Source organism: Podarcis melisellensis, assembly GCF_964234715.1.
Source record: "Podarcis melisellensis genome assembly, chromosome: Z".
In the NCBI taxonomy this organism is placed as follows: Eukaryota; Metazoa; Chordata; class Lepidosauria; order Squamata; family Lacertidae; genus Podarcis; species Podarcis melisellensis.
Window position 1 is genome coordinate 32,472,900 of NC_138547.1, and position 15,445 is coordinate 32,488,344.

A 15,445-nucleotide genomic window follows, 5' to 3' on the forward strand; every position below is an offset into this window, starting at 1 on the left:
GAAAGGAGTCGCTTTGATAAAAACACTGCAAGGCCTAGAAAGACCTTTCTTCTGTTGTGTAGATAGGTGGTTTGTTCCTTCCCAAATATCTGTAGTGATGATGTCCTCCTATACAGTATTTAATATGACCATCATCCTCTCATGCTGGCCAACAGGCAAGAATGAAATCGCAAGAACCTAGTCCTAATCGCTACGCCACACACGGGTGTAACCTTTTCCCACGTGCCAGGCACTCAACCCGCCGTGGCAGCCTCAACCTCTCCTTTGTCTCTCCCGCTCATCCCTCAGGAATCCTGGCCAAGGCAAGGGGGCGGGGCGGGAGGTCGTGACGTCGCGCGCGCTGCATGGGCGGGGCGGGGCCCCCGGTTGCTGCTTTGCCATTGGCCGGATTTTACCCCGCCCCTTGGAAAACGCCCGCTTCACTTGTCCAGTCATAAGCTATGGGACGGTCTTGCGCATTTTATATCACGCGGGTAGCGAAAGCCTTACTCCTCCCCCTCCCTCCCGCTTTTTGGCCTTTGCCGGTTGCCGTCGCCGCTCTTTCTCTCTCCTCAGCAGGAGCGCCGCCGTGCGAAAGAAAGAGCCAGGCTGCTCTGGGGAAAAGGAGCGGGGGTGGGGGCGTCCCTGCCGGCTCCCGTCCTCAGCCGCAATGTCGGTCCTGAGCTGGAAGCCGTTCGTCTACGGCGGCCTGGCCTCGCTCGTCGCCGAGTTCGGTGGGTGAGAGGGGAAAGAGGGACCCGGGAGGTGGGTGGGGGGCCCCGGCCTGGGCGCACGCTCTCGCTTAGCCCCGCCCCTTCCCCGTTACCGGGCAACAGGCCACGCCCTTTCTAGGGCCTAGTGCCTTCGGACTGCTGTCTGGTGCCCGTTAGGAGGCTTTGTCCGGCCCTTGAGGGCTTTTCCTTATCTCCATCCCCTCATTGCTAATGGCGCATCCCGTTTTCACTTCGGTCCATACCACTCTGCCAGAGAAGAGGGGGTGGGGAAGCCTCGGCGGGGTGAAGGGGTTTTAGGACAGGGGAGATCACCTGCTTCGCATCTCCACCTGCCGGCGAAGCTCGCAGGGTGACCTTGGGCCACTGGCGCGCTGTCAGAGCAGCCTACCTCGCAGAGTTGTTGTGAGGCAAAAGTATATCTGTTGATGGAGGGAGAAAACGAGGATCCGAATGCTAACAACGGGTGGTCATTGCAAGGGTGGCTTATTGGAAATGGAAAGAGAAAGGGGAAGGTGGGGAACGTGGGGGGAGGGGACGGAGACAGTATGATGTAGGGGTTAAAAGTTCTGAATTAGAACTCAAGGAATCGAGGTGTCGGTGAAGCTAAGTGGATGACCTTGGGCCTAGCACTGTCACTTGGCCTAGCCTACCTTGCAGGGCTGTAGTGGGGGTGACAGAACCACATACATGGGTCTTGTGACCCTCAGAAGGAAGATGGGATATAGAGAGAAGCCCCTATGTTGCAGGGCCTCATTTTTCATACTAGTTCAGGAGAGAAGGTGGTTTGACTCCTCAGCACAAAAGCTGTTGGGGTGACTTTGTGCGCTATACGTTCACTCTACCTATGTGTTGTGAGGGTGAAAATGGAAAAGCAGGATATTTTATGCCAATCTGCACTCCTCAGACGAAGAGTGGCAAAAATACACATAAATATATATAACAGTGGATGACTTAAGTCCATGGGTTGTTCCTGACTTCTTAAATATTTTAATTGTAAAAGCAATTAAATGTCCTTGTGGCCCCTTAAGGAGTAAGTAGATTTATTTGTGACACATGCTTTTGTCAATTGGAGACCGCTTTAGCTGCATGAAATGTTATCACATCTATGTGTGTATGCATACATCATGCATGTACACATTGCTTTGTGTTTCTGTATGATAATTTATAAATTGCCTAGTGTTTTCTAGGTGCTATGCAAAGATTTAAAAGCAAAACACAGATCCCGTATGTACACTTAAAGGCTAGCAGACATGTTTCAAAGGGGAAATGATAGGGAAGGAATAGAGAAAAAGCAAATTTAGGTATTAGTTCTTCATAGTTGCATAACTGTTCCATAAACAAATGAAACAGCCACTGAAAGAGAGTTATCAGAGAGGAGGAGCCAAAAGACGGTCACAGCAGAGCTGATTAGGTTGGCCTTCCTATCTTCTCCCTTACAAATCAAGTGTATACTGTATCTTACTGACATCCATAAATCACATGTGTGTATATAGACAGAGTTTTTAAGGTATCAAACAGCACTTCAGCTCTGGTTCTTGATAGGATGCAATTAAACACTAAATTCATTAATTTATTTACAGTGAATAACAAAACAGATTAATTCCTTATGGCAAAATGTACAGTGGTACCTCGGGTTAAGAACTTAATTCGTTCCGGAGGTCCATTCTTAACCTGAAACTATTCTTAACCTGAAGACCACTTTAGCTAATAGGGCTTCCCGCTGCCGCCGGGCCGCCGGAGCACAAGTTCTGTTCTCATCCTGAAGCAAAGTTCTTAACCCGAGGTACTATTTCTGGGTTAGCGGAGTCTATAACAGGAAGCGTCTGTAACCTGAAGTGTATGTAACCCGAGGTACCACTGTATTGGTTTCTGCCTTCTCTGTTCAGGTATGACTCAACAGCGTGCTGTAGCTCAGTCGGCAGTTATTGAACCCTGGAGAATTGTACCAATCACTGTAGACAATGCTGAGCTAGATGAATGAATGTTTTGACTATGTATAAGGCAGCTTCCTATGTTGCTTCTAATGCCTTAATAAATTGCTTGGTCTTTAAGGGTGCCACAAGACCCTTAGTTGGTTTTGGTGAAGTGTGGGAAGCAGATGGGAGAAATACTTATCTGTTTGGATGGCTTAGTTCAGTACAGGCGATACTTGCGCTTTGTAGGAAGAAATAGGTCAGTGAACTTGATTGCATCCTAGTCAAATATGTAAATTATTACAGAGTGGCTAGTGTTGGCATGGATTTGGGGCAGGGTTGACCAATCAGCATCCTTCTCAGCCCTCACTTTGGTGTCTGAGCTGAAGTCTCTCTCTCTTTTTCTTATAGGGACGTTTCCTGTGGATCTCACCAAAACACGACTTCAAGTCCAAGGCCAAAGCATTGATGCCCGTTTCCGAGAGATCAAGTATCGGGGCATGTTCCATGCCTTGTTTCGTATCTCCAGGGAAGAAGGCATTCTTGCACTCTACTCTGGGTAAAGCGCTGTCCTTTATGTACAGTAACCACACAATGCTTGAGGCATCTTCCCCATCCTTTAAATTGAGGTTTCAGAACCTGTAGATAGCAAGAGTCAAAACTGTATACTGTAATTGGAATGCTAGGAGAACTCAGCCAAAACCCCCCAAGGAGGAGTGATGCTCCTGCTTTGCTGAGTGGAACTTAACTGTCTTCTTCCCCCACCACAGGATCGCTCCAGCCTTGTTAAGACAAGCATCTTATGGCACAATAAAGATTGGTATATACCAGACTTTGAAGCGACTTTTTGTGGATCGATTAGAAGGTTAGTTTGCCAAGAAAACAGTGTGTGCCTTTTTTTCTTAATCTATAGGGCCATGTATATTGATGATGCCATACTATAAATAATTTATCTGGTTTGGGCTTCCTCTTTTATGTCTCTGGCCTCAAATCCCTAAGGTGGACAAAAGGGCTGCATCAATCCACTGCAAATAGATGATGGAACTGCACCCAAAGGTGTTCTAGAAAGACTCAACATATTTCAAGTTATAAAGTTTACTCCTCAGGAGTAGCTTTATTTTTTACTTCTCTTCTTTCAAGAGAGAGTGAGCCACATTTCTCTCTGCTTCATTTGCTGTCTTTGACGTTTTCTACAGCATCTTTGGATGCAATTGCTCTTGTCGGTCATAATTCACGTTTTTTAAAAAAGTTCTCACTTAATGTTTGTTTATCAGTGGCTACTGTATGAGATTGGGCCCTTTGGTGTAGGTATACTAAGCTAAGCATGCAGGGATGGTTGTATTACATACATACATAATTTCATTTGTATGCCATCTTTCCACTGTTCAGGCCATGCTCAAGCTGGCTTACAATATGAAAAAATACAAAACTGCAACATTACAAAGGTAGTAATAAACAAAAAAATAAATAAAACCAAACTGAACACTTTCCACATAAATCACAAGATGTAAAATAAAGATACCCCCCCCAAAAAAGCCCCCACCCCAAGCAACACCCCAGCCTGAGATCTGTTCAGCAGCTTCAGCTTTTGTAGCTGGAGTCAGTTAGGACCTGGGAGTCCCAGACCAGGTGGAAAAAGCTTGCAAGGCAGGGAGCAGGTCTTTCAGGTCTCACAACAATATAAGCATGTGAAAGGGCTCATGCATACATGGACTAATCCCACCCTCTGGATACGGGCATGCATGGTTGACATGCACTACTACCACAGCCAATGCACAACTGACATCAGTCTGAAAGGACTTCTGTGCATGCATTTATGCACACACATAGATGCACTACAAATAGCACCTGCTATTCCTGGAGTCTGGCAAAACTGGAGTGATACTTGAGTGTTGGGGGAAGAGATGCTTTTTACTGGAGGTAGGTGAGGTATTGTAGTCAGTCATGCTGTGATTTTCATTCAAACAACTGGCTGTTACTTAGCTTCATCTTGGTCCATTTCCTGGCAGCCTCTCTAGTACTTCCTGCAATTCAGAATCAAGTTCCTGGGCAGCACTGTCCTCTTGTTTTCCTTTTGGAAGCTTGGAGCTTGGTACTGTTGTTGTTGTGGACTCTGATTAAGCTGGTAGCCCTGCCACTCCTGGGCTCCTGATGGAGAAACCATAGCATAGCTTGAGTTCCTCTAGTACTTGCAACTGTAGAATGTAACATAACTTACTAGAATCCAGCAACATGCCTCCTTGTCTCTTGGCTGCCCAACACAGTTGCCTCTGTCTATGCCTGCCACATGTGGTGTGTCATGGTCTCTCTGCTTCTGGGTACTATATCCTAAATATTTGTTTCCCTTCAGGCCCCACGCAGCTGTTGACCCGGTCTCCTTTGGAGAGCGCTGCGGTCAGTACCACTGCCCTTCCCAGCATTAACTCTGCTCTAACTCTTGGCTTTTACTTTCTGAACTAATGATCTAATCTCCTTGGCTGGGGTTTTTTTGGTCTTGGGGATGGCTCTTCTAGGTTTTGGTAGAATCCTCCCCAGCCCCACCATCAAAATTCTTTGAACATTGCCCCTATGGGATTGGATGACATTTCTTTAGACAGATAACTGTCCCAAAGAGCAAGTTAACTGGTAGTGTGCTCCTGTGCTCTCATAGGTCAAGCTGCAGAAGTACTTTCATTAAAAACCAGAAGTGTTACAAGGCTGTTCTTGGTGCCATAGGCCCAAAAGAAAAAAAAGCTGGAACACTTGGTCTTTATGTAGCATTACATCTTTGTTGTCTTTGTTTTTCTTCCTAAAATACTCTCTTGCTCTCCCTCCTTTGGGGTCCATTCTGGGGTTATAACTTCCTCTCCAAACTCCTTCCTGTTTGCAGATGAAACATTACTACTAAATGTTATATGTGGAGTTGTGTCAGGGGTGATCTCCTCTGCGCTGGCAAATCCAACAGATGTACTGAAGGTAAGAGGGACCTGCCTTTGTGTATATACTTGCTGCTTCCATATGTTATCTCCTTTGGTCCTTAGCCTGTGGAGATGCTGCTATTTTGCTTCTACAATCCATAGCACTGCCATAGCTGCTACTCCATGTTTGCCATACTTTTTGACCATACACGCAGCAACAAAGGGAAGAGACCGAATACAGTTTCACATTAGTGTAACACTTTTAAGTTAGACACGTGAAGACTAGTAGTCCTCAGCCTCTTCTGATGAGCCTTTAACTGCAGCCTGTTATCATGTTCCAAAAATATTAATGAACTTTTGTATTTGTTTAAAATGATGATGGATCCATTCATATTTGGTTTTAATTTGTAAGTGCCGAATCGCAACCAACGCAGTGCTGCGGGTTGCAAACGTGCTTCCCGCACGGCTCACGTTCACAACCCAAGCGTCCACTGTATATACTTTAAATACAGTAAGCCCACAATTTACACGGTGGCTACATTCCAGGGATCACCCCTAAAGCCAAAATCACTTATAGTCAAAAGTCATTTGGTTCAGTGGATGGCCAGGATTGCCAAAGTTAATTTCCCCAGAACACCCCCCCCCTTTTCACCCCTTTTTAATTCTTAAAATATTACTTTGCACATGAATGTGGACAAATTAAATGTGCATAAGTTGCAGGCTTATTGTAAGACTCATTTTAACCCCCTGCAAGCTATATTTGGCTGTCTTCCTGCTTCTTTCTCTCTTGGGTGACCAGAAGCAAAGGAGGACAGCAGTGGTACTTGTGCAGAAGAGGTAATTTAAGCAGGTGCTGCTGATATTTGAGGGATGAGAAAACTCACAGAATGGTTTAACAGTAGAGGAGGATTGCCTTCCTTGCATCTGGTCACATTTTCTCTCTCAAACCTCTTTTCCAACCTAAAGCACATACACAAAAAGTTTGTGGTGATAATACCGTATTAGTTTACAGCATGACCCAGCCATAGGCCCTTGCTCACTAGTTCAAGACCAGCCATATACAACAAATGGTTTTGATACCATGCTAGACAGCTGCTTCATGCTTAGATTCTTGGGTTTACAAGCAGTTTACTTTGGATAGCAGCTCATTCATTACTTTATCAGGAATGTTGATTCATTTCTCTAACTAGGAAGTCTCTTGCTCATCCATCTCTTTTAGATCCGAATGCAGGCTCAGGGCAGTCTGTTCCAAGGAGGAATGATTGGAAGCTTCATAGACATCTACCAGCAGGAAGGCACACGGGGGCTATGGAGAGTAAGTGCTTCTTTTGTACATATCCTTTTCTTCCTTCCTTCCTTCCTTCCTTCCTTCCTTCCTTCCTTCCTTCCTTCCTTCCTTCCTTCCCCCCCCACCGACTACTTCTCCTAGTAGTGCTAGCACCCCATCCATCTATCATTTGCTTTAAAAAAAAATCTTCAGAGAACAAACTTTTGTGTAGTAAGACTTATCAAGTCTTATCAAGTCTTATTTTGTAGTGAGACTTATCAAGGATAATATGAATTTCTGCATTTTGGTATCCTAACTTATGTAAAATCCACATTGTTTTGGTATAGTGAGTGTGCTGCAGATTGAATTGGCTAATATTCCTAGTTTGCCTTAGTACCAGCATGTATTCCTTGAGTGCAGTACTCAAATTACTGGGGTGTGTGTTCAGAGGTGAATGTCCCCATTGATGTCCCCATTGTCCACTATTTAGAGAGATTATTGAGGGAAGCCTGATTTTGCTACAGTTAAAGAGGGGTCAGGGGGTAAGTTGCTCCCCAACTTTTCTGCCATAGTTTGAGAAGTGACCAGGGTTCTTCCTCTGGTTGTCTTAAGGCATGGGTTGGGAAACTAAGGCCCGGGGGCTGAATCCAGCCCGCAGATGCTCTGGGAATCGCCGTGGAGATTCTGATCATTTGGGCTGTGCCATTCTCCCCCCAACCCACACACACTGTGGCAGCGGCACCTCTTCCCTCCCTCCTCCTGGCTTCTCCTTGCCCTGCCTAGAGAAGGAAGGGGGCTGGGCTTTGTTGAGCCACAGTTGGCTGAGTGCCATTTTAAGCAGGTCCTCCCACCCCAGCCAGCCCTTCCACGCCGCTCATTGTCCCTCCGCCGCCAGCCCCTGCCGCTCGCAAGGCACAGATAAGCAGCCACCAAGGCTCGTCCAGTGCTGTGGAGAAGGGAGGGGAAAGTCGGTGAGGGGGGATTCCCCCCCCAAAATATAGACCAGCCCCCCACAAGGTCTGAGGGATGGTGGACCAGCCCCCTGTGAAAAAAGTTTGCTGACCCCTGTCTTAAGGCTATCTTTGTTCTGGATGCCACCTTAGCGTGAGAGAACATGGAATGTGGTAACATGTTTTTGTGCTGGATAAATGCTTTCTACTCCATAACAAATAGTATTTATATCCCCATACCTCCAAGTTCTCAAGGTGGTCCACATCAAGGTTAAGAATAAATTAAAAATACATATAACAAAGCAATGCAACAAAAAAAACACCCAGATTATTGTAAAATTATTATAAACTGTATGCATGTCTAGCAAAGTGCTGGAATGAAAGGATAATGAACTTGACCTATTCCTTACTTTTGCCTTCCCTTTCTTTAGCTATTGAACCTGCTTGGGGGGAAATTCTCTGCAGAATCTTAATTTGTCCAGTTCATGAGGTGGATTCAATAGGCTTGCTTGTCTTTTCTGAGTGGGGGGCAGGCAGCAACTAGGATCATGGTTGCAAACCCCTTGGGTTTGTAGAGTTAAACCAGTTTAATATAATATAGCCACAAAGTGGGATCCAATACTGCATTCTTCCTTAATTCAGTTCCCCAGCTCTGACCTAAGCAAGCAAATACCAAGATGCAGCTTCTTGGAAGGAGGAGGACTAAAAGGAAAGAACATTAAGTAATATAAAGAAATCAGTGTGCTGTATTCTAGTCAAATTTTGTTTTCTATTGCAGAGTTAAGGATAGTACAGGAAGCTATCTTTTCTAAGGATAGCAAATGTTATTATGCCCAGGATACTTTGGCAGGCCTTGATAGCCAATGAGCCTTCCTTTTCCAAAAGATTATGCAGGCTGCAAACGTCAAGGTATTTGGGAGTGGAGATACATGGGAGTTACTAGAGTGAGGGTCTCTGGTGGCAGCACTATTAACTTGCAGTCTTTTTATTTGGCAGGGTGTTGTCCCGACTGCTCAGAGAGCTGCCATAGTGGTGGGAGTCGAATTGCCAGTCTATGACATCACCAAGAAGCACTTGATCCTTTCAGGACTTGTGGGGGACACAATCCTTGCCCACTTCATGTAATTATTGACCAGTTTTGCATGTATAAAATGAATGTAAACATAGTGCTGTGGTGGGAAGATCACCTCTACCCACTGTCAGATCAATTTTCTGATGAGCAGAGGTGATGATAACTCCTTCTCCGAGGCTGGTCTGCATGAATCAGCTGAGGATGCGAGCTCTGGTGTGAGAGGATGAGCGGGGAGCAGTATTGTGTGGGTACGTCTATTTTTGGTCACACCTGTTGATGGCATGCAGCTCCTGGAAGATTTGTCAAAGGTGAATGTGGCCCATGGACTTTACACTTCTGTGCTGAAGTTTCTCATTTCCACTGCCTGAGGAGTAGGTGTTTTTTTAAATGTTTGTGTCATGGAAGTACCAATCTAACATAAACACAAATAAATTAAGAACAGTTACTAAATCATCTGTAGGCACCTAAAACTCAATTCTGGCAGGCACCTCCTCTTTCCCCTTTCTTATTCTCAGCACTTTTCAGAAGAGGAAGGGGAAGTAAAAAGAGAAAATGCCCCTTCGCTCACTTCATGCTGGAAATGAGAGGCAAGCCCTGTTGAGTCCTCAGGCGCATACAGAGATCTGTGGAACAGAAAGGGCCTCATTTTTAACTTCTTTCCAGATTCTGGTCAGGAGCAGTCAGGACAGATCTGCAGTGCTTCGAACTTTTACCAAAGCCAGTGCCAACTAATCCTGGCCCTACTTTGAGTTGTCTGTGTATACAGAAGATTTAGGGGAGAGGGGCTGGTGGTAACTAGAAAAAATGGTTCCTGTGCACATCACCTCCATTATGTCAGTCTTGTTTCTAGAACCAGTATATTATGAATGGGAGGAATCCGCAACCCCCAATTGTTTCCCCTGGAGTGCAAAAAGTAACCTCGTGTATTCTTCTCTATTTAGTTCCAGTTTTACATGTGGGCTGGCTGGTGCCGTTGCTTCAAATCCAGTGGATGTGGTGCGGACACGTATGATGAATCAAAGGGCCATTGTGGGGACCGTTGACCTCTACAGGGGTACACTGGATGGTCTGGTAAAGGTAGGATTTGTAACGAAGTCACTTTTGGGTCTTGAAATGTCAGGGAAAAAATGGAAGATGGGTTAAAATCCTAAAAGTCCTTTGAAGTTGCTCATACAACATTAAAATAATTCAGTGATGTGTATATGGCACGTGAGGTTTCTCCAAAAGCTAATTAAGATCCTAGTGTTATGCCATTCGTTCACAGTTTGTAGAAGCAAACAGTATAAAGCAGCCTCTTTCAATTAGCCCCTTTCATCTTTACTACTTTTAAAAAATTAAATAAATAAATACAAACTGATCAGTGATTTGGTGTGTATATAGGGATTGCACTTTTTCCAAGACAAGGATAAATGACAAATCTACTGGGAACTTCTTGTGTCTTCTAAATGAAGGAAACTTGCACACAAACACATGTCTGTGTATTTCTGGTAATTCTTGTGCCTGCCTCCAAAGCCAGCCATTGGGACTTTGCCTGCAGTTAAAACACTAGAAAGAGCAAAGGCATGTAATGAGCAGCTGGAGGAGATAGCGGGTACCTGTGGCCCTCCAGATGTTGCTGGGCTACAAAGTCCCATTATCCCTGGCCCATTGGACATTCTGCCTGGGAATGATGAGAGCTGGACTTCAACAACACTTGGAGAGCTACAGGTTCCCCTCCTCTAGAGGTTTTCTAGAGACTGAATATCACCCTGTAACAGAAAGTTAATTGCTTTCTGTTCTGCCATATAGCTGCAGGCCTTTGAGAGAACTGGTAGGTTGATCACAGTGGGTCCTGAAAATTTTCTGTCTCCTTCCCAGACATGGAAAAGTGAGGGCTTCTTCGCGCTTTACAAAGGATTCTGGCCAAATTGGTTGCGGCTTGGCCCCTGGAACATCATTGTATCCTTTAATGTGTGTGACCTTGGTGGGAAAGGAAAGTCGGAGAGAGTTCTCAAAGCAATTATCCCATAGTATTCTTTCTGGATATTAGATATTAGATCATAGCTAGACAGATCTTACAACAATCCAGCAATGATGTATTCTCATTTCACTTTCAACTGCAACTAAATTAAACTGTTGTTTAAAGGTGAATGCCCAGTGTGCTGATGCAGGCTGCTAAAATTGCAAGGGCTTCACTTTGCTCCTTGTTTGTTGCTGCTAGGGACCAAGCCATGGTCTGGTTTAGTTTTGGTTCTGAACCTGGGCTTGTGGATTTACTGCTCTCTAAACAAACCATAAGTGGTAAGCCAATAACAGATTTTGGTTACAGTTTGTAGTATACTTGTGGAGAGAATTAAGCCACTAACCTACGTTAAGATGTAATCCTAAGCCACACTACAGCTTAGTTTCCAGCAGGAACAAGGGAAGAGACAAGCTCCTGTGATTTCATCACTGTGTGCTTGCTTTTAAACTGTACTTTAGTTTAAAGTGGTATGTGAACCAGGCCACTGTACATTATGGGAACTGTGAGACTTGGAGCTGAAAGGACCTTGTTTTTCATTTTAAAACAAACAAACTGGTCCTCTGAGTAGTCTTTATGTGCTGTGCATTTTTAGCCAAATTGATATTTTCTCAGGGGTGGGGAGTTGGGGCCCTTTTCAGTTTTTATTTTATTTATCTAGGGTGTACTAAACAGTGGTGATAAAATTACACTGAGTGGGCAAGGTAAAGGCTGCAGAACAGTGGTCAAAGGGGCCATAGGTACCACATAGCACAGCTTAGTAGTGGCAGAGCTCATACTTTGCATGCAGAGGATTCCAGTTCAATCCGGGCAGCTCCCATTTAAAAAAGGACCTCTAGTAGTCAGATACAGGAAAGATCTCTGCTTTCAGAATAGTGGTATTTCTTGGTATAAGGGAGCTTCATATGTTAACTGTGTATTTGGACTATATGTATAGCCCAGATTTCTCACTAGCCTGAAATGGGGGGGATGATGATGATGAAGCAGTACTCTAGCTGTCTAGCATGACCAACACAGGTGGAAAACAGGCTTTGTAGTTCTCAAGTTGCAGAAACAATGAGGGAAGTCCTAGGAATATTTGTTAGCTGGGTGATTATTTTTCTTTCTCCTGCTTTTTGACCAAATAGTAACAGTCTCTAGGCTTCTGCAGTTCTGACTGTGGAGCTGTCTCATTACTTGGGTGAGAAAGTGGCTTCTCTGATATTTCACGAGCGAATAGTTGCAGATGGTTATCCAAAGCAGGTGTTGGTTGAGAGTCTTCTTGTCCCAGCAGCTCCAGGTCGAAAGCACTTATGACTGGATTGCCCTTCTGTTTCATGGTTTGAAATAGAAACCTATAAAGTGGATGCTTAGCTGCGATGAGACTTGGGACAGGGAGCAGGGTATGGAATGAAAAGCCAATTGCTTGAGGGTATTTCTTTAACTTGTTGACAGTTTTTTATCACCTACGAGCAGCTGAAGAGGCTCCCTTTCTAGGGGCCAGATCGGATTGGTGATTCAGCTGCCCTTCTTGCTCACCTGTTCCTGCATCTTCATGTCTTTTTGCCTATGCGGACTGAGGCCTACCATCCCCACTCCTGAATGCTCAGGCCTCGGGAGCATAGCTTGGATGAGAAGGGGGATGTTGGGGCCAGTGATATTCAGTGCTTTCCCATAAAGGGAAAGTTGGAGAGCAAGGGGGAGAGAGAGCATAGGGCTGAGTCTGTATCTTCTGTGAAGAGCTGTGTGAGTTTGAGGTCTTTCAGAGTGCAGCTTATTGCAATGTGGATTTTGCAGTAAGCTGTGCCTTCCCCTTAACTTGTGCAAGGGGGGAATTCAAAGGAGCTGCTGCATTCCCTTCCATTGTCATGTTACCTTAATAAACTATTTATTGGAGCTATGTATGTGTTTTGTGTTTTTCAGTATTGTAAGTTTGGTGCTGGAGGAGGCAGCCTGTGAACGAGAACAGCTGCTCTCTCAGTAGACAAAAAACTTAAAAGTTGTACATCCAACTGCCCTGTTCACCAGCCTCCAAGGTAGCATTGTCGCAGAATGTCTGAATTCACCAACTCCTAATGCTGCACTGCTGTGATGACACAGAATGTTGGTGAACATTCTAACTATTGTGAAGAAAGTTTCAGTTTTTGATTCTATAAATTGCTTAATGTTCAGATTTAATGCTGCTGCCCTCAGAAAATTGTAAAGTCACTTTGACTTGGATGATTATTCATGCTTGCCTATTGATGGAGGAAGCCTAAAGAACTGAGGAGAACAGAGTAAAGATGATCAGAATGTCCTGATGCATGGATGTATATTGCTATTAAATATGTTTTCTTTCACTAGCGTCCTTGAGTTTGTTAAAAGAGGCAAACCTCTTGATCTGTACTTTGTTAACCCTCTAAGGGGGCAAATTGACCTCCCAGGAATGATTCATCAAGGCAGTTGCTATGCGTAGAGTTACTGAAGATGAAAAAATGATTAAAGATTCTATTGCATACAGATGGGGAACAAATGATAGTACCAGGCAAATAAATTGCTTTTCAAGGATGTGGACATCTGAGCCCCATCTGAGATGGGGAAATTCAATTAGATTTTAAAAAACAGGTACATTGCAGGGAAGGGAGGGAATAAAAATAGCCTTGTAATGCAGGTTTCTTCTATACATTTTGATTTTATAGCTTGTTAGCCTGGGCCATGAATAAAGTTAGAAATTGGGGACATGGAGTTAACCCCCCCAATGTGTATTATCCAGTTCTCTTGTCTCTGGAGAGTGTGCTATATTCATGTTACTGTCTGTATAATATCCCCTGTAAAGTGGCTGCACGAAGGTAGCAGGTAGTCGTGCTCTGTCTTGATCCATATTAGCTGTTTTGTAGTATTAGCACTGGAAAGTCAACCAGCTTTAGGTTCCTTCCCCTTCATTAGTCAGATGGAGTTACATCCTGACTTCTGTGCACCAGTTTTTTCTGGGCAGTATTCAGGATGACACCTGTGAACTGTGTGTCACAGATGGCACCGTTGCCACATTTGCTGTGCTCCACCATAATAGCAAATATTTATTTTTTCAGGGTTTCTTCAGTGTCATTCACTTAATTCGTGTGCTTGGGGGTTTTTTTGTGTTTGTTTTTTAAGTGCAAACACAAGACATGATAAAACAGAGCATAAAGGAAATGCCTTGCAGCTTCTATGTTTGCTTACGTTACTCTAATTTTTAATATTTATTAAGCACCAACAAGGTTTTGATAAGGATGGGGCCAGCTTGCTCACTAGAGTAAAGTGGTTTGAGCATATAACACCACTCCTGGCTTGACTGCACTGGCTGCCCATTAGTGTCCAGGCCCAATTCAAAGTGCTGGTAAATAAGGCAGAAAAACAAACTTATCAAACAAAAGAATGCAAACTCAGTGATTCAAAATATCGTAAATGGCTGCTAAGCACCAACCTTGTGCCAGCTGCCATACTCTCTCTGGGATGTGGCTTCTTCACCCAGCACAGCAGTGCACACAGGAAGCAAGATCTATAGTTCTCAGCTTATACTTCTTCACCCTCAAAGAAATAAGTCAATCACTTCTATGTTTTGTTTTGTTTTGTTTTTTAAGGAGCTGAGGATGATGCACTAAGTCTGTCCTATAGCAACCCTGGGAGGTATGTTGGACTGAGAGACTAGGGCCAAAGTCATCCAAGGAGCTGTAAGCCAGAGTAGAAATTGACCAGGATCTCCCCCAGCCTCCTATAATACACTGCAAAATTGACCAAGGCCTGTGCCTATACAGCTTGTATGCAGATAAGCTCTGTTCAGATTTTAGTATTGACATGCAGAGGAAGATGTATGGAATTAGTGTGTGAGATCCTTGTTCTACATGCTTCCCTCATGTGTTTTGTATTTTGTATGAACGGGCTTAACTTGCATCTCTGTTTCCCTTGATAGGAAAGGCAAGGGACTTCTTGGTTCCTTTTTTTTTTAGTAGCCTACACTCACCTGTTTTTCACAAGGTTCCAGCTATGGCAACCCAAGCAATCAGTGTAAAAGCACGTTCCACATCATCAAATGTGATTCTTCATTTAATACAAAACATCTGAAATGGTATTTTCGTAATTACGAATTAATAGACCGATACCTAATCCAAACTGAATACACCTTTTTTCTCCTCCATCACAACTTTGGTGACATAAAGCTGCGGAAATAAAATTCATATCTATATCAAGGGTTCAGTTCCTTCAGCCACCTCTGTTTCCCAACTCCGTTAATGTTCCCTAATGTACAAAAATGACCTTGTGTCTCCAAAAAACATCAGTACATGGTCCCACTTTTCCTGAGATGAAGTGAGGGTTGCATTCACTGTAGCATTCACTGACAGTGGTTGGTGTATGGTGTCACAGCTAACCATTTGCCTTTTAAGTTCTTGTGAAAACCTGTAGGACATTGTATCCTGCATATAAAATCAGCTGCATTTGCAATAATACATTTTTGTGCCATTTGCATACCATGTTTCACATAAAACTTTTCTTGGATTTGCTCAGCATAGAAGTGAGTTTTCTGGTCACTCGGGTTGTGATTATTTCATTCCTCTTAATACTGACACAATGACTTTCTAGAATCCAAAGGTTTCTTAAAAGTCTGTACTGACTGGAGACATTCAATACCTCTAGGTGTC

General features: G+C 44.1%; 1 protein-coding gene across 2 annotated transcripts; it reads left to right on the top strand.

Moving 5' to 3' along the window:
• The first annotated feature begins 475 nt into the window (after window positions 1–475).
• On the top strand, window positions 476–12,690 carry SLC25A14 (solute carrier family 25 member 14). Of its 2 annotated transcripts, none has more exons than XM_081896839.1 (9): window positions 476–713; window positions 3,038–3,185; window positions 3,397–3,491; window positions 5,496–5,581; window positions 6,743–6,838; window positions 8,737–8,861; window positions 9,754–9,889; window positions 10,670–10,750; window positions 12,246–12,690. In XM_081896839.1, the coding sequence occupies exons 1-9, from the start codon at window positions 650–652 to the stop codon at window positions 12,285–12,287; spliced, it is 873 nt and encodes a 290-aa protein (XP_081752965.1). In that variant the 5' UTR covers window positions 476–649; the 3' UTR covers window positions 12,288–12,690. The 2 variants fall into 2 exon arrangements, with proteins under 2 accessions (XP_081752965.1, XP_081752964.1); XM_081896838.1 differs by lacking the exon at window positions 476–713 and adding an exon at window positions 1,282–2,124.
• The last annotated feature ends 2,755 nt before the right edge of the window (window positions 12,691–15,445 follow it).